The sequence below is a fragment of the Cololabis saira genome, chromosome 14 (assembly GCF_033807715.1).
Source record: "Cololabis saira isolate AMF1-May2022 chromosome 14, fColSai1.1, whole genome shotgun sequence".
NCBI lineage: Eukaryota > Metazoa > Chordata > Actinopteri > Beloniformes > Belonidae > Cololabis > Cololabis saira.
This window is the reverse complement of record NC_084600.1, coordinates 37,645,303-37,664,048: the sequence shown is the minus strand read 5'-3', so window position 1 is coordinate 37,664,048 and position 18,746 is coordinate 37,645,303. Positions and strand designations below refer to the sequence as shown.

At 41.9% G+C, this 18,746-nt stretch overlaps 1 protein-coding gene across 1 annotated transcript in view; it reads left to right on the top strand.

Annotated features, from left to right (window-relative positions):
* Window positions 1–5,613: 5,613 nt before the first annotated feature.
* LOC133460071 (polypeptide N-acetylgalactosaminyltransferase 10-like) overlaps window positions 5,614–18,746 on the top strand; it is a 175,248-nt gene continuing 162,115 nt past the window's right edge. The window contains exon 1 of the mRNA XM_061740584.1: window positions 5,614–5,914. Coding sequence (XP_061596568.1) covers window positions 5,756–5,914 — 159 coding nt within the window. The 5' untranslated portion in view covers window positions 5,614–5,755. The remainder of the gene's footprint in view (window positions 5,915–18,746) is intronic.

The following is an 18,746-nucleotide window of genomic DNA, read 5'->3' as shown; positions in this document are numbered from 1 at the left end:
AACTAGTTTTTCTGCATCACTCTGCGAGAGGATTTGCCTAATCTTTGCCATCAACTGAATATGAAGAACTGGGCAAACAGTCAGGCTTACTTAACAGTGCAGCCGCCTCAATCCAGTCACTGATGGTTAGCTATTCCAGCTTGGCGGGCTTAGCTCATGTTAACCTATGGGTGCGTTTCCACTGGTGGGAGTTGAGGGTAAGCCCGCCAGACAGGAACTACTACCAGGGCCGACCCCCTCCTCGGCCCTCTGCTGACCACGAGGTGGTGGTAATGGACATTTTCTTTACTGTCCACGAACTCCTCTAAAGCCGGGCATACACTGTGAGATTGTCGGCTCGTTTTGAGACGATTTTCCAGTCGACAATGCGTGCGACAATTTTTTGGATCGTCCCGGATTTCGACCCAATCGTTGGTCGTGCCTCGTGCAGTAAACTTGGGGTAACGACGACAGATTAACACCTCACGACGAGCTCCCGATCACAAATCGTGTGCTCGCGAGAAAATCAAACGTGTTTGAAATCCTGGTCGCTCCTCGTGAAGGAATCGCACAGTTGAAGCAGCTACGACCCGATTGGACTCATCCTTTCGCAGAGAGCATGCGCAATCTCTGATGTCACGTCAAAAACTATTATTTGTAGTTTAAAGTGTTGCAAATTCACATTACAAATCATGTCTTAATAGCAGAAAAAAAAGACTGCATTTCCCACGTCTGCCCAGCTTTTTGTTGTCTAATCGTTTTTCATTTATCGCCACACAGAATGGCACAAATTGCTAAAGGCTGATTTATGGTTCCGCGTTACACCAACGCAGAGCCTACGGCGTAGGGTACGGCGGCGACCCGAAGCAGTTACGCCGTCGATTTAACGCGGAACCATAATTCAGGCTTAAGGCAGCGCGTTTGTTTTTGCTGAGCATCTTCGGTGTCTCCCACTTCGGGGTTCCTTTTCTTCCACTTCTTTTTGACGTTGCAGTTCCAGTACACTGAAGTCTGACTTCGAGGATTATGAACGTATAGTGTGAGCAGACGGGTTGCATCAGAGCATCGGGTCGTACAGTGTGAGCCCATAAATCGTGGGCTGCGAACTTTTGAACTCAGCGATCTAGTCGTGCAGTGAGAGATGGAGCTGAATCAAACGATTTAAAATATCGCACAGTGTATGCCCAGCTTTAGAGTTCTTTTTACCTCACTATAATCTCTGTGTTACATCAGCATTTGATACACTTCCTCCTCACATAAGACTTAAAAATCCAGTAAATGCTTTGCAGCAAAAGAAATGATGGTACCTGCATGGTTTCTGCATCAACCTTAAGTTAGGAAGCACTTTTGGACTCCTACGTCCTATTCTACTAAGATGACCCGCATCATCATCACATGATGCATCCATAATTCCCCGTCTGCTTGTTTCCTTTGTCTGCCAGCATTTCTGGCTGTTTGGGTTTCTAAAAATATGCTCTGTACAGATTGCTTTCTCATATCTTTGTCCACATTTTGTTTTTGCTCGTGCATTTGATGCCTACGTGTGTGTCAGCCACACTCCTCTCTGTTGGCCTGCATTGATTTTTGTCAATCAACAGCTCTGCAGCATGCATATCGTAGCGCTCCAGAAGCAGTGGTAGCATAGTGCTCGCAGCCAACTAGTATAACAATTATAAGACATATGCTTGAGCAGACAAAGTCAGCAAGCAGAGGGCAAAGCTCCACGATATAAGCAAATATTATTTCCTCCTCCAAAGTGTCCTTAAAGTCCTCATTTATTTCTTGGATGTACACATATTGCTGACTGCTCTCAGTCTTGGCTCGTGTTAGACTTCCACTCTTGCATGGAGTCAAATAACCACGCAAAGAAAGACCGGAGAACAACTATACAGTATCTATTGTTATCAGTACACAAGCATATTACTGTGGCCTTCACATTGTTTGATCATCTTTAGTTAGTTACTACGATACGGTGCGTCACAAAATCATTGATGAATGATCTGACTTTCAGTCGATTCTTAGTAGACCTCTCCAGGACGTAGATCTGCGTTTCACCTGAAGGGTGCTGGGATTGGCTCCAGCAGATCGCTGTGACTCAGAGTAGGAATAAATGGATGAGTGGACGGATTTTTCTCCATAATTGGGCTGTAAAAGCTCTGATTTTGATGGAAGATGGTAAAATCTCACACTAAAACAGATACTTATTTTCTTCACTGCTTTAAAGTGGGTGAAATGGCTAAATGCATTTCCTTCAGACGTGCGATCACCTTCACTTCCTCTACCTTTTTCTCAGCTCATTGTTTTGAAGGGGCTGCAGGAGAATCTTAACGAACAGATGGTTGTTGTTTGGACCATGCTGGATCAGTAAACATTCCTCTCAATATGCCGTGCCACAGCTTTTGTTTGAATATGAGATTTTAATTTGGCAGAATTAAACATTTCAGCATTAGTCATTATGAAGTCTAGTCTCGTCTTATTAGTCTATTCTGATATCATGCTTTTAAAAGAAGGATTGCGCAAATAAATATTTGCTAAACATGGAAAGACTTGTACAAAAAAGTGGGAGAGAAGCAACATTAAGCAATACTTTTCAGGGAACTTAATAACATTAAGTGGCACAGGACATATTTCAAAGTGAAATATATCAGAAAATGATCTTTAGAGAAACACAACCGTCAAGATACGCTTTCACCATACAGCGTCCCTAGAGATGGTTACAAACTGAACTGTCATGTCAGGAGTCTGACCATGAGTCATTTTAATAGCGTCAGCACACAAATCTGTTCATCTTAAAATGCTGTGGGAGGAATGGGCACTATTTTTTAAATGATCAAAATATTGTCACCTGAGTCAAGATCTGACCAGCAATGTTAAAAAAGTGGTCTTTTGTCCCTGTGGTGAAACATTTAAGGTGGAACAAGAAAATCTGCGGCCAGTATAGATGTGGATACACAGATGATGTCATGTTTTAAACATTCAACAGTGGTCCACTCAGAACTTCTTGAAAATCACATATATATTGGCCCATTGTTGATTACTACAAAAACAAAAACGTCTATGTTTCACTGCACATACACAACAAACCAGATAATGAGTCTTAATTTCTGGTTTGTATTAGCTGTGACTTTTGATGTTAATGTATACCTCTGGTGATATTACAAGTTCTAAATTTAATGAGCATCCTTTTTCTTTTCAAACTATATTTTTCACTCTGAAAACTGAGTATCTTTCCAATCCTCTGATTTCAGATTTTTAAGGTTAAATACTTAACATACTTTATGAGAAAGCCCTTTAGCAAAGAAAATGTCATCCTGTAAGATTTGACAGAAGATGATGAATATTTAAAAGTTTGGAATATGTCTTGATGAGGGGAGGTTTTTATTCTCTCACATGCATGGAAGCCAATTTAACGCTATATCTTTCTAACGATTAAACATGCGCCTATAACTCTCAACACTCATAGAGTCTCAGAGTAATCAATCACTGTGCAATAATAATATTAATTAAAGCTGCAAGCAGCAATGCACGGGCCCTCGTCCGTGCAATTTTCACCAATAAAAGTCAGGGACTCAAAACTAAGTCCGATGACACCACCCATGACTCTTTATGTCAAACCATTCAAAAGTTATGGCAGAAAATAGGAACTATCACATATTGACCAATCGGAAGAAGGGGCGGGGCTAATTCAGGCCAATGAAGGTCAAGTACTCAACCCTCAACACCTTAATATAATATTTCCAGAGTCATTGTGATGGTACATCAACTTCCAACAGGTTTAATGACACCTCTGTCATGGTCTGAGGGGGTCGGTATCGCCTTCACTGGCACTATGTAACTTCGAGGTGGATGGTAGGAACCCTTCCACACTACTGGTAAAGCACTACCACTTTTGTCCAAAGGAGCCGCTAAACTCAACAAAAGCTGAAAGTTACATTGTGCTGCTTTAACTGCCGGAAGGAATGGCATAAATTGCGCCAAAATTACACGATTAATTCAAAATGGCCGACTTCCTGTTCGGTTTTGGCCATGGCGCCAAGAGACTTTTCTTTAAGTTGCGACATGATACAGGTGTGTACCGATTTTCGTGCATGTACGTCAAACCGTATTGTGGGGCTTGAGGCACAAAGTTTTCTAGGGGGCGCTGTTGAGGGATTAGGCCATGCCCATTAATGCAAACCATGAAATATCAAATTTTCGCCAGGCCTGGTTTGCGTGCAAAATTTGGTGACTTTTGGGGCACTTTAGAGTGGCAAAAAGGCCCTCCTTTCGTCGGAAAAAAAAAATAAATAAATAAAAATAAAAAAAACAAGGAAAAAATGTCCTACAGATACAATAGGGCCTTCGCACTGTAAGTGCTCGGGCCCTAATAATAACACAATCATATGCTGTAACAATGTACCTTTCACTAACCATGTCTACCTCATACTGCTGCACCTTTCACTTTTTTTTTAAATTGTATACATGTTAATAAGAGATGTCATTTGCCTATTTAAAGGAGCTTGAGGCTCCTTTTAAGAAATGAGACTTTCTAGCGCCACCCTTCACCACGACGGCCGTTGGGGGTACTGCAGCCAACAGTGAAGCCGGCATGGGAGAACGGGGAGAACGCACATGCAGCGTCATGTGGCGTCACATCCGCAGCCCAGCGCGGGAAATTCGGACTCCGAATTGCATCACATTTTGCAGCACACAGCCTGTTCAAGGCAACGGAGAGATACACTAGAGGGCTCATTCTTTTTGGTTTGGAACGCTTCATCTGACATTATTACTAGAAAACTTAAAACGTATACGAATTTTTTTCATAAATTCTGCCTCAATCCGGCAAGCTCCTTTAATGTACAGTGAGCGAAAATAACCGAGTCAAATTCCCTGTCTTGTTTGACCTGACTTGGCCAAATAAACATGATTCTGATTCTGATAAAACAGCGTTAAACTAATTTCCCAGGTGCATTTGAATGCATCAGAAGTGGTCATTGAACTATATGAGCTTATTTACAGTACATACAGTAGCTATAGATACAGTATAGTGTAAATAAGTATATTTATATAAATATTATTATAAATATTATGGGCATGTGGTACAAATATATAGAAATATTCAACTATGTGTATGCATGTAAGTATGTGTGAGTATAATTACAGTATATAATAATAATAATAATAATAATAATAATAATAATAATAATAATAATAATAATAATAATATTAATAATAATAATGGGAGTGGGAGTACAGTGTGTGAATATTTTTGAATACAGGTTAAATGATCAGTGATGGGGGTAGGACTAAATAAGTTTACACTTCTTCCTTCTCCTTTTTTGGCACATGTAAATCAAGATAGAAAGTTTTAAAGGATGAAATTCTTTGTTTTGTTGTTTTGTTTTCTTAAACTGTGTGTTGTTTCTTTTTTTTTAAACATGTACAAAAATAAATCAAATCAAATCAAATCAAATCAAATCAAACTTAGTCTCACTCTTCTGGCTGTTATTACAACACATGGAGGAAATGTATTTAGGAGTTGCTACATGCAGCTCAAAAAACATCCTTTTCCAAACTTTATTCCCTGATTCTGCTGGATTCATTCCTCCGCCTCCCTGCGGTCCGTCCCGTGTGCGCCCCCTAGCGGCGGAGCCCGCGGCCGGGGAGCGTCACAGCGCCGGCGTCTGTCCCCGCAGTCGGACTGAAAGTTGTCTCCGCTCGGAAAAGCGGGCTGTCGGGACTCGCTGGTTTTTGCACCGACCGGGGTTTTTTCTGCAGGGGCTCTCCCCGGGTAAAGATGAGGCGGAAGGAGAAGAGGCTGCTGCAGCTGGGCGGGCTGCTCATCGCGGCTCTGCTGTTCCTGCCCAATGTCGGGCTGTGGTCTCTGTACAGAGACCGAGTCTTCGACAACTCGCCCGACTCCGAGGACGCTCCGGGCGGCATCCCCCTCCTACAGGTAAGACAGAGGAGCTCGGGCTGCTTGGACGCTGCTGGCGTCTCCTTTTAATTGCCCCCCCTCGGAAATAGTTCAGACCTTAGTTTGGCCCCACTCCATTGTGGAGGGGGGAGATTTTTTTTGGTGTTTTTGAGCCTGAAATGCAACACAGTCCCCGGCGCCTTCAGCGGGTTCAACACACGAGGCTCCCCCGCTGTGCGAGCGTGCCGGGGGGATTTACACCATGCACCGTGTCCCAACACTACTGTCACCGAGCCTGCTGCAGGGAGCCACGTCCACGTAGCGAACTACTGTAGGCGTCACACACGAAAGTTCAATAGCACTGACTTCAGGAAGTTGTCAAAAATGTGCAGCAGGAGGTGCTGCGTTCAAGAGTCAGTGACGTCAGCGCAGAGTTCAGGCTGCGTGGTCACGTGACCAAAGTCAAAACAGTTTGCGGTAGAAGCACATGATTTTTTTTATTTTTTTTATTTAACATTTGCAAACAGTACAATGATAACAAAACTTCACATTATGCAATTGCACGTTGAATTATAACATATAAAGAGTATAACTCAAATAAAAAAACAAAACAAAAAGCACAACACATTATAACCAGCCAGGGGGGATGAAATTATAACAGAAAGCCAAAACATTTACATACATTTATGGTTTTGATTGCTTTTGAATTAGTAGAAAACTTAATAGAGTCCAGATACTGATTTAATTCACAATGAAAAGTAAAAAAAGAGGGTTTTTTGCATAAGAATTTTGATTTGTGGATGTGGAATTTTGCAAGGATAATCAACAAATTAATAATAAATGTTTCTTTTGGCTTTGTTCTAATTGTTACATGATCAAAAACACCAAACAACCCATCGTTCCAAAATAATTTAAAATCAGTTTCAATTCTTTCAGACACAAAATTACACATATCACTCCAAAAAGTTTGAACAATGTGGCACAGCCAGAATAAGTGAGTCATCGTTTCAGAATTTGCAGAACAAAAAGTACAGTTTGAATCGATATTTCTCGGTAGAAGCTCATGTACAATGTCATGTTTATCACACATATATACAAGTTGAAATACGCCGTCATTTCACCAACCCTAACTCCAATTATGAATTCCACACTTAAATTCTTGCATTCACTGTATAGGACTGTCTCAGAAAATTAGAATATTGTGATAGTCCTTTTTTTCCCCCTGTAATGCAAAAATGTCATACATTCTGGATTCATTACAAATAAACTGAAATATTGCAAGCCTTTTATTATTTTAATATTGCTGATCATGGCTTACAGTTTAAGAAAACTCAAATATCCTATCTCAAAATATTAGAATATTCTGGGAATCTTAATCTTAAACTGTAAGCCATAATCAGAAATATTAAAATAATAAAAGGCTTGCAATATTTCAGTTGATTTGTAATGAATCCAGAATGTATGACATTTTTGTTTTTTAATTGCATTACAGAAAATAAAGAACTTTATCACAATATTCTAATTTTGTGAGACAGTCCTGTATATCCGAAGTGGGGAGTTTAAGCTCTTTTGCTTTAAAGTCCATAGCAGTATCTCATCATTTATTTCTTAGAAAACTAGATAATTCCAATCTAATCTCAAGGCTATTCTGGGTGTGCTTTACGTTTGTCCACATAAAACACAACTTCTCCTCCTTCTCTCTATTTTCTCACTTTTTTTTCATTTTCCTCCTCTTTTAAATCTGCCTTATCCTCCTTCCTTTCTAATGTTTACACACAAATAGTCCACTAGACCAGAAACCATCAGGCAGACAAGAACAGCTCTTGATTTCACTGAGCTGTCATGGATGTTATGGTTATGTTGGTGAGTTTTGCCCCAATTTATCTACTTGCTTGATTTGAATGATGGTACATTCATATTCAGCGGTACTTCACGTCTTGTCGTCCTCAAGGGGAGAAAAAAACTGGATTAGAAATCTTGTAAGCTGTTATATTCATTATCACTTCATTGATAAGTTATTTAATGTTTATAAATCCCTGACAAAATTCAAAAAATTGTGTCTTCTGCATCTTCTTATCAGCGGATAACAGAGTTGCGGCGATGATAAAGCCAGCTTACTCTGCACAGATCCCTCCTAGGATTACTCAAGTTTTTATTTGATATCTTAAATGACAACGGGATGTTATGGATGGGGATTAAAGGACAGAAGCAAAGCAGGGAAAGCCTGTTATATATTAGCAAACTGTGAGATAACAGCTGTCAGCCTCTAGTGTGGTTTGATAAGAGAGAGACGGGCTGATTTGAAAAATGAGGCCAGCTGTTGCCAATAGCAGAGGAGCATTTAAATCAACCAAAAAGTTGTAACTTGTTTAAGAGGGTGCATCTCAAACGGACATGACAATTAGAAATAATTGCGCACATTCTTGCTGCTTACCAACAGGTCAAAACATTGCGATTCTTGCAACTGAGATGTAGTTAATTAGGTGGAACAAATGTTTTTCCAAGGCGTTGACCTCTGTTCCTGGCTATCATAAAGGACTTGTACTTCAAACACGAGTAGTACAAGTTGTGATGGTGCGCTCCTGCATATTGTCCCTGAATGAGTATTTCATATTTATCTAGGCAGCACAGGCTGGCTCCAAGCTTCCCCACTGTGACAGTAAATGAATCTCATATATACACATAACCCGTCTCTCATTAAGGTGTTCCGAGGAAGCACAGGTCATCCTGTCGGCTCTGGCAGCTCAGGTTAAGAGGAGGAACAAGAAGATGAGAGCAGCGAGTAGAATTAAAAGGAGGTCGCCCGCTGGGCTGCACAGATAGCTGACTAATTGACTGTAGAAGCTGATGGAGACGTTTGTGCTCTCCCCTCAGGAGGGGAGAATTTAAAAGTTCATATTATCAAGCACTCGTTTTCTCTTTTTTAAATGTTGCACATCGACTGATGGGATAAGGCCTGGCTGGCACTGAGTGGTTTCCCAAAGCTCATTAGTTCTGGCTCTAATATGTTGTACAAAACATTTCAGTTGTTGTTCCTCCACAGGTTATTTTTGGCTTCCACGTTGTACAAATGGCCTTCTTTGGACATTGTTTACCACCGTGACAATCTTCATGTTGATGTCATACTTACTAGTGTTTAATATGAGCTGGAATATGTGAATATGTCCCCAGTCCAAAATCGGATCTCTCAGAGCTGTGTGTACGCCACATTTACAAATACAAAAACCAAAAAACAAAACCCTGATTTATCCATCCATCCATCCATCCATCGTCCGCCGCTTATCCGTTCCCGGGTCGCGGGGGCAGCAGCCTCAGCAGAGATGCCCAGACTTCCTTCACCCCAGACACTTCCTCCAGCTCCTCCGAGGGGAGTCCGAGGCGTTCCCAGGCCAGCCGAGAGACATAGTCTCTCCAGCGTGTCCTGGGTCTTCCCCGGGGTCTCCTCCCGGTGGGACATGCCTGGAACACCTCCCTAGGGAGGAGGGACATGCCTGGAACACCTCCCTAGGGAGGAGGGACATGCCTGGAACACCTCCCTAGGGAGGCGTGCAGGAAGATTCGGTACAGATGCCCAAGCCACCTCAGCTGACTCCTCTCAATGTGAAGGAGCAGCGGCTCGACTCCGAGCTCCTCCCGGGTGAACGAACTCCTCACCCTATCTCTAAGGGAGCGTCCAGCCACCCTGCAGAGGAAACTCATCTCGGCCGCTTGTATCCGCGATCTCGTCCTTTCGGTCACTACCCAAAGTTCATGACCATAGGTGAGGGTAAATCGAGAGCTTCGCCTTTCGACTCGGCTCCCTCTTCACCACGACGGTCCGGTACATCGACCGCATAACTGTGGACGCTGCACCGATCTGTTTGTCAATCTCCCGCTCCATCGTTCCCTCACTCGTGAACAAGATCCCGAGATACTTGAACTCCTCCACCTGAGGCAGGACTTCTCCACCCACCTGGAGAAGGCATGCCACCCTTTCCCGGTGGAGATTAACCCTGATTTAATGTTGCCAATATTGGCTGATTACCAGTCAGAACCAAAATTGTCCTTTTCTGTTCACCATCATGCCATTTTAAGAATATATCTTAATTTTCTTGAAAAACAGCTAAATTTCAGGCTTTTAGGTACTACAAAGGCCAGAATTGATAAGCAATTACAGATCGGAGCTCTACACAAGTATTAAGTTCCATTTTATGACTTTAATTTTAAGGCAGTTTGACTAAACTCTACCGGTATGTGCACCAGTTGATTTAAAAAAAAAAAAAAAAAAGTGCCCCATCTTTTATTATATTTTAAATCTTTTGGGTTGGTTGTGGTTGAGCAGTTATCTGCCAGCCTGAAAGTCAGTGATTTTCTGGCTTGAAAATCCATATGTTGAAGTGTACTTGGGCAAGACAGTGAACCCCACGTTGCTGCCGATGTTCACCAGTGTGTGACAGGAACAGCACTTCACAGACTCATTAGAAAGATACCTGCGTACCTCTCTATAGACTCCAAAGTTCTGGGTGAATGGGTGATTGTGTACACCGCTTTCAGTGCTCGGCAGGACTAGAAAACCCTTGTATAGATCCAGTCCATTTATCATCTTTCGTAAAGAGCAAAGATTGACATGTCTCTATGAACACGCACGTCTGAAAGAACAGACAAAGTAAATATGAGGATGCCATCATCTCTGTCAGTTTTCGTTTACCTGTCCAGTCATCCAGCACCCTTTTCCTATTCTTGTTTTTCACCAAAACCTAAAGGCTTGGACTGATTTGGATAGAGTCACAACCAAATAAGAGATATTAAACTAGTCATCGCTGGCATCCCTGCTCTGCAGTCCCTACAGCTTCTTCACTGTGCACGTCTTCCAGCCAAAAGCCAAGAAGATCCCAGCAAATGGCTCTTTAGAGGAGTCTCCTTCATTTGGTATGAAGCAGTTGTTGACGAAACTGGCATGAATTATGAAAGTTCTTCAATATTTAATCCTTTAAGTTACAGCTTTCTTAGCTGTAAGGAGGGTCTCACATGAAAGTGTTTTAGCTGTGTTGCACAAGAATACTTTCACAGTAAAATCTTTTTCTTTTTTTGATAGTAGATATCTTATTTCTTTAATCTGTCTAATTTGTGAATAATAAATCCATCATCTTAACCTTTCGTGTTTTGGTGTCAGGGTAGTACGCTCTTTTAACCCTAACCCTTAAAAGACATTTATGAGCCCCACCGTATATGTTGGATTACGCATCGCTGTGGGTGCACTGAGCACATGCAGCACTTCCTGACTCCAACTAAAACTTCACGAGGATATGCTACTTTTAAAGGTAATAGAGGCTCAGTCAGTAAGATTATATTCTATTTTTATGAACTGAAATTAAGCAGAGATATTTGCATATGATAAGAAAAAGCTGAGTTTCTCAACTAACCCAGATTCTGCAAGAATATATTTTTGTACACATTGCTATTTATACAAATACACCAGAATATCAAAAATGTACTATTAGAGCAATGAAAGAATGTGTTTTCTGAAAGTTATGCTCACAGTTCATTAATTTGATTTTGAATTTGCTTTCTTTCTGCTTGTGATGGATTCATACCCAATAGTAAAAATGGAAATTAGATGTTTGTTTGCCCTCTCTGCCCTGTACTGGCTTTAAAAACATTCGGTCTGACTTATGCCCCTTTAGGAAAACCAGCCAGCTTTTGATGCTTGTTTATTTTTGGTTTTGAATAACTCATGTTGCCTTTTAACTTGCATCAACAGTGAGGACTAATTAATGGGATGTAATCACTCGGAGCCCAAGTTGTTTTTATAAGACAAGGTCATATTTCATGCTCATGAGTGGGGGGAAAGGAAACGGAGCAGGTGATTGACGGGTAGATTGGGGCAATGCAGAAGTGGTACTTGTCTGTTGTCGCCTAGAGAGAGCTGAGGCAGAAAACAATGTGTTTGACTTACCCGCCATTCTACGGTTCAGCCTTCATCTGTGATCATAAACTGGATTGAAAGAATGAGTTGCAGGAATGAGTTTCCTTGGAAGGGTGGGCTAACCCCTAAGGGTAGGTCAGGAGCTCAGTTGCCCAGAAAATGTTTGTCTGGAAGTCGCTGCTCCTCCACTGCTCCAGTCAGGAGCTGTTTCTGACATGATCCATCAGAAGACCTGGGAACATCTTGGGTGTTAACTAGTGATGCACCGTAATGAAAATTTGTGGCTGAAACCGAAACCGAAAATAATAATAAACACTTGGCCGAATACCGAACAATACCGAACATGGTTCTTCAGCAGTTTTTCATTTATTTTGCCAATTTTTTCCCCATTGCATAAATCAAATACAATTACAAAATTACAAGGTAGAAAATATTTATTGAACATTAAAAAATGAAATTTTTTAAATTTCCCAGCATTATGTTGTTTTGGTTCCACCTCCTGGTGAATGTTAGGTAAAATTCTTATGGGGTTAGTTTTTGGTTGGCCAATGATTTATGTAGTGCGCAACGTTACGGACGGAGCGGCCAGTCTATTTCCTTATTTTACAACGCCGTTATTAATTGTTCGTTTTTTTTCCCCACTTATTCAACCGAACACCGAAAGTGTTTTTTTGCCATTTTTGGCCGAACAATTTCGGTTACCGAACAATCGGTGCATCACTAGTGTTAACCCTGTAAAGGTGGAAGAGGAGACCTGGAGGAGGGGGATATGGGGTTTTCCCTGATGCCGTGTCTGGGCTCAGGATGTTTCCCCTGGTAACAACAGTGGAAACAAAGAGGCAGGGCTCTTCTGAATAGGAATGGGCAATATTTTACCGTTCACGATATACCGTCAAAATAATTCCCCACGATAAGAATTTGTCATCTCACGGGCGGGCGGGCGGGCGGGCGGGCGGGCGAGCCAGAAAGAAAAAAGGATAAATTCCCGTTGATGACGTTTCTGTGTAACAAACATGGCGGAAGGCGGATCTGAGAGCAAGATAGATTTATAGTTAAAAAGGTGGAGTTGAATTGGATTTTTTTTTATCATTTTCGGCATAAATGCCAGAAATGATCGTGATACATTTTTTAGTCCATACCACCCATCCCTACTTCTGAAACAACAGTTGGATCCCAGTCGCTCTAAAGTCTCGTGGGAGATCCATCCAGTGATTTCTTGGTTTGGATCCACCGATGGAGCCATGCCTGAGAGCAAAGCTCAGAGATAAGCATTTGGTGTCCGGGTTGCCCACAGAGCCTGGCCCACTGAAAGGCCTTGTATCCAGGCAACGGATAGTTGTGATTCAGATTATAACATCATACAATCTTTCACCCAGATTGCTCACCTGTGTTTTCACTGTTAACGTCACGCTCCTGGTGATCAGCAACTTGAGAAACAATACAACTTGTCGCATGAATGCTTTTTTTTCTTCTGCGCAGTAGAAGTTGAATATTCAAACAATGTGTGAAAGAGGAAGCAACATTTTCTCCCATCTCTAAAACTGAATTCCAAGACCTTGGTCAGTTTGACAAACAGAGTCATCTAAATGTCCCTGACTGAGGTCTCCGTACGGTAGGGGTGGGCGGTACACCGGTGTCATAGTCATCACCGGTGTGAAACTGCGCCACGAAATGGATTTTGCAATACCGTCAATACCGTAATAAATCAATTATAAAATAATAAGCCTAAATAAGGCATTAAAAACGTCGGTGATATGCAAGGTTTGCTGCCGTGTTGTGACAGCAAGAGGTTGAAACACAAGCAACCTGTTTCATCACTTAAAAAACACGCACGCCCGTGAATATGAAGAGGCAACCCGGGCCAAAACGAGCGCAAGTGGGACCAGCAGCTGCTGCTGGGACCGCTGCTCCGCTGCTCCGCTGGTGCTGCTGAGCAACACCAGCGGAGCACGTCCCAAGACTAAACAGCTTTCAATGCAAGCATCGTTTACTGCTGCTACACCTTACGACAAGAGTAGTAAGAAATGCAGGGCTTAAAGTATTCCGGCACCGTGCTGGATCTCCGGCGTACAGAGTTTTTTTTCTCGGCGTGCGAGTTTGACTGCTTTAAAAAAAAAAAAAAAAAAAAGGTTTGAGAGAGAAAAAAAAGTTTGAGTCAACCGAGTTCGTCTACCAATGGAATGAGAGGAAAGCAGCTCTGGCGCTCAGCCAAACTAACACTAGCCAATCAGAAGTGGAGCGGGGCGGGTCTTTGACGGCAGCGGAGCGCAGAGCGCTGTTTCAACCTGCTGGAATACGAATCACAGACTTCAAGATGGAGAAAAAAATCATGAATGTCGGTTTAAAAGAATCTTTTTGCCCAGAAGAAAAAAAGAATGACAAAAAAAATACCCATAACCATGTTTTTCTCTCGAAAAAACACACCTGTACCCCGGGCTTTAGAAGAAAAAGGCGCTACAGCGCGAGTCGGGATGCAGCGTTTCAGAACAGCAGTGAAATACGTGCGAGGCGGTGCTGAACTCCGCAATTTGAAGCTTTGTATAATAATTGTAAAAAAAAAAGGTTGCTACTATGTGAATATCACTTATCACGGGTTCTTTTTGGAACGTAACCCTCTCGAAAAACAAGGGATTACTGTATATGAATACTCATGGCATAAACCTGTCAAGTTTTGGATTTAAAATTAAGGGAAATTTTCCACCACCCGCTGTCCAACCAGCCCAACCGAGGTCCAGTATTACATTTTAAGACAGGTTTACAAAATATTTAAAATATAATATAATAAAAATAAATATAATATATATATATATATATATGTAAGATCTTTAGTTTTTTTGCCAAATACATATGTTGAGAATGCATAATACTCTCCCATGTCTCTTTTTGATAAGGATACTACCATTTACTTATTATATTATACAAATATTAACCTTATTCACATAAAGGGACAGGACAGGCTACTCCTCCCAAAACGTACCAAAAAATACCGTGATATTATACCGTCACCGTTCAAAAGAGGAAAAATACCGTGATATTAATTTTAGGTCATATCGCCCACCCCTACCGTACGGTCTTCTGTCTTCTGTTTGTCGGTGTTTCAGCAACGTCAAAGCTGTTCGACCTGGCTTCCTGTTGCCCACTGATGAACATTAAAAAAGTGTAGCGTGTGGTCCTGTGAAAAATCTCTCCTTTCTGCTTTATTGACATCATGAGCGGAAAAGAGTGAGGTGTTTCATGCCAATACCGAGTGATTTCAGATCGTAGATGAGAGCTCCAGGCTGTGCCGAGAGGAAATGTGAGTCCAAAGAGCACAGAAACAAAACTGAAATTGAATGGATTTACACCGCCCCAGGAACCCAGCTCTTGCAGAGCGCACCCCATGCACACTGGATCAGGGTCGACCCCCCTCAAGGCACATTTTAGAATTGGTTGTAATTTTGAGCCTGCACTGAATTCCTTCGTATGGCAGCATGTACGTGTATGAACTGAAAGTTCTTTGCAATTAAGGAAATTGCATCAGCTTTATGAATCATGTGGGGTTAAGAGTAATTAGAAAGACTGGGAGAGGAGGATTAAGACAGTTTAATGTGGTTAATGATAACTGCTGTGCAAGTTCATTACGCAACACATGGCTGCATGCTAGGTTTAAGTAAAATAATCTTTTATAAGTGCATCAACGTTGTACTCGAGCATATTACGGAGATAATATGAAAACATTGTTAAAATCCAGCTTTGACTTGTAGCTGCAATAACCCACCTGACACTTTTTAATTAGATGTTGATTTTGACATTTGGGGTTTGAGAAATATCTTGCTTGTTTTTAGCTCAACTGTCTGACTGCATTATGTTTTCTGTGCTTTAGAAATGTTACCATATTCCAAGATCTGATTACACTTGTTATTATTTGTCCCCCCCACCGCCCCCTACTCTCTTTTCCTCACAAATACAGATGGGTTTTTGTTTGTAGCATGTAGAAGCTGCTAAAACAGTTATATCATAACCAGGGCAATCCCATCTGTGATTCATGCAGAACAAAAGAAAACAGTACCACCGAATGAGTAACTGTTGAAGCTCGGTCGTTGGTATCAATTCTCCATCATCGTCTGATTACTCCCTCTCTACAGACAACTTGTCGCTTTTGCCGTTGATGACACCCATCAAATCACAACACTTGCAGTGTTTTGCTCCACTTGGTCTTGCGATCTTTGATTTGTCTCTCCCAGCAGCTTTTTACATTCATTCCAGCGCTGCTCGAACTTGAACGCCTCAGCAGCCCTTCTTTTTTCGATCTGCTCTGAATACGTTTACCTCTTCATCCCCTGTGATATTGAAGAAGGTTGGCTTTTCGGCGTGTTTTTAATTTTGCTGCACACAAGTGACAGTTCTCTATTATCCAGTCGGCAGACTGAAGTGTTTCTGGCTCCACCTTTAAGTGAGGTGCACCAATGGTATTGATACCCCAACAGAAGGGTCCCGAACAGTTGGAGAGTGTAGGTTGGTTATTTTGGCATCAACAATGAAAACACGATAACATAAAAATGAGATAAAATGAAAAATGCTGTGCTGGAAACCAGTGGAAGTTTCAGTTAGAACAGCAACCATTGCGAGAACTGGGGCGCTCCTCCTCCTTGGTTGCAGGCACTATCCTAGAAGTCGTCTACGTCTAAAGCTTGAGTTATGGTTCTGCATCAAAACGACGCCGTGCCTACGGCGTGTGGTATGCGTCGACGCAGACCACACGCCGTCACTGACGCCGTCACTGACGCCGTCACTGACGCCGTCACTGACGCCGTCACTGACGCCATCACTGACGTGCACCTCCCGAAAATTGTAACTATGCGTCGAGGCGACGCAGACCACACGCAGATGGAGAGGGCTGTGATTGGTTCGCTTGGTAGCAACGCATTTCCGGTTTCCAGTTTGAAGCAGTCGTGAACTTTCAGAACTCTTTTCTTCGTGTATGTGTGATTTTTTTTCTTTTTTTTTAATTTTTTTTTTTGCACAATAGTTGTCCTTATCTCCTTGATTCACTGTGACCGGAAAAAGTCGGATAAACCATTCAGGAAAAGATTGCGAATTAGCGTCGCGGGGGGTACTGCACCGCAACGAAATGGAGTGACGGAGAAGTCCGAAGGGTTCATGACGGCGTCACGGTGACGGCGTGTGCTCTGCGTTGGTTTGACGCAGAACCATAATTCAGGCTTTAGGAGAAGTTTTCAACAAAGAAGACAAGTCAGAAGTATGTTACATCCTTCCCGCTAGTTTCTTTGCATGAGGCCTCGACACAGAGAGACCCAAGGAGATGAACCAAACTGAACCCTCCTCTGTAGTGTTCTTCCACCCTGGTCCTCAGGACCCACTGCATGTTATAGCAGAGCAACATCTATAGGCAAAGGAGCAAACCACTCCCCTAGAATCTTGTTTCAGGTTGAGCACATGTAAAGTAGTATAAGAATTAGAAAGATGTGGCAGGGATTTTTGTAAATATGTTAGAAAGCCAGATTGATTGCACATTTAAAAGGTAAGATTTTGTTGCAAGATTATTTAGAGAGGCAATAATCAGCATTGCTCTCAGGAACCTGGAGAAAAGCTGTTCATGTCAGCACCTGATGGGGCCTCAATAAGCTGTAGGCCATCTATGCTGCTCGACTAGGAAATGAGATTTTATCTTTAATGTTTTAAGCCTCTGGATGCACGGGAGACTGAGGGGTGAAAGTCATTTGCAAAGACAAGTGGAGTTAAGACTGCAGACTTAAGTTGCTTTTTTATCACTCAGAGCTCTTGGAAAAAGTGAAGAGTGGGAAGGCACAGAAACACCTCAGGAGGGAAAAAAAGAGTGTTTAAAGGAGGTGTTTGTTCACAGGCTGACTTTGTTGGAAAGTGTTTCCTCTCCAGGTTTTTCACACAGGGCCCACGTTGACTTGCTGCTGGCTGAGGCGCAGACTGAGCGCGTGCAGAAGCTGCTCTGTATGCCTGTCAGGGATCTGCTGCCCCAGATCAGTGCAACGAGCCAAATGAGGGACAGGTGCAGCAGACAGCCCCAGGATACAGAGAGAGAAGTCAGGTTTTTAATTACAGCCACGCGGGTTATGAGGCCACTTTTTTTTTTCTCATGTTGAGATGATTAAACTAATCCCTGGATGCTAATTTAAGGCCAAATCTATTGTTCACTGTTCTGAGGTCGAAAGGATTAGATGAACTCTAATGCTATATGGTGTAAACTGTTTCCAGCAAAACTCTGCTTGTAACGTATAGAAGTTTGATACCAACCCCGGGAGAAAACCCAGTGAAATCTGACGAAATCTGGAAAGTGCACAAAAAAATACCAAGCCAAATTTGAGGAATCTTGGTGGAGAGTGGTTCATTGGGTAAAATAATTTTAGGTCAAATTTGGTGCAATATATGCAACACTGACCTTGGAATGAGGATCCAGTCTCTGAGCAGTCTTGTTTGATGAAATATTGATTGAAAATAAAATAGCTCTATGCTGAATTTTAAACAGAAGCGCAACTTTGAAAGTTTACCAGATGTGGAGAGGAAGACGAACTGATTTTGTGATTAGTGTTTTTTTTTTTTATTATTTGTACTTTAAGAATATCTTTGTTTGCCAGCTGACCATTATTCAAACGGCTAATGATGTTTGACGGAAAATAAAAGTAAATAAATATCCACGCTCTACATTTGCTATCACTGTAGGAATTCTGGCGATGTACTAAACAGTAGATGGAGAAGGCTTTACATCCAGGCAGTTTCTTGTTTTTTTTCTATGAAAGTGAGGCAGAAATCCCTCATCAGAAAAAAAAATCCATATTAGCGTGCCCACTTGTGTCAGAAAATATGTTACATCACTGTACAGTAAGTACCGTATTTTCCACACTATAAGTCAGTCCTGGGCATTGCTCCCTCTACCAACCCTTAGTTTTTTTGAGAATCCCTTCCATTGCCAAAGCAAAATTGGTACAGTAT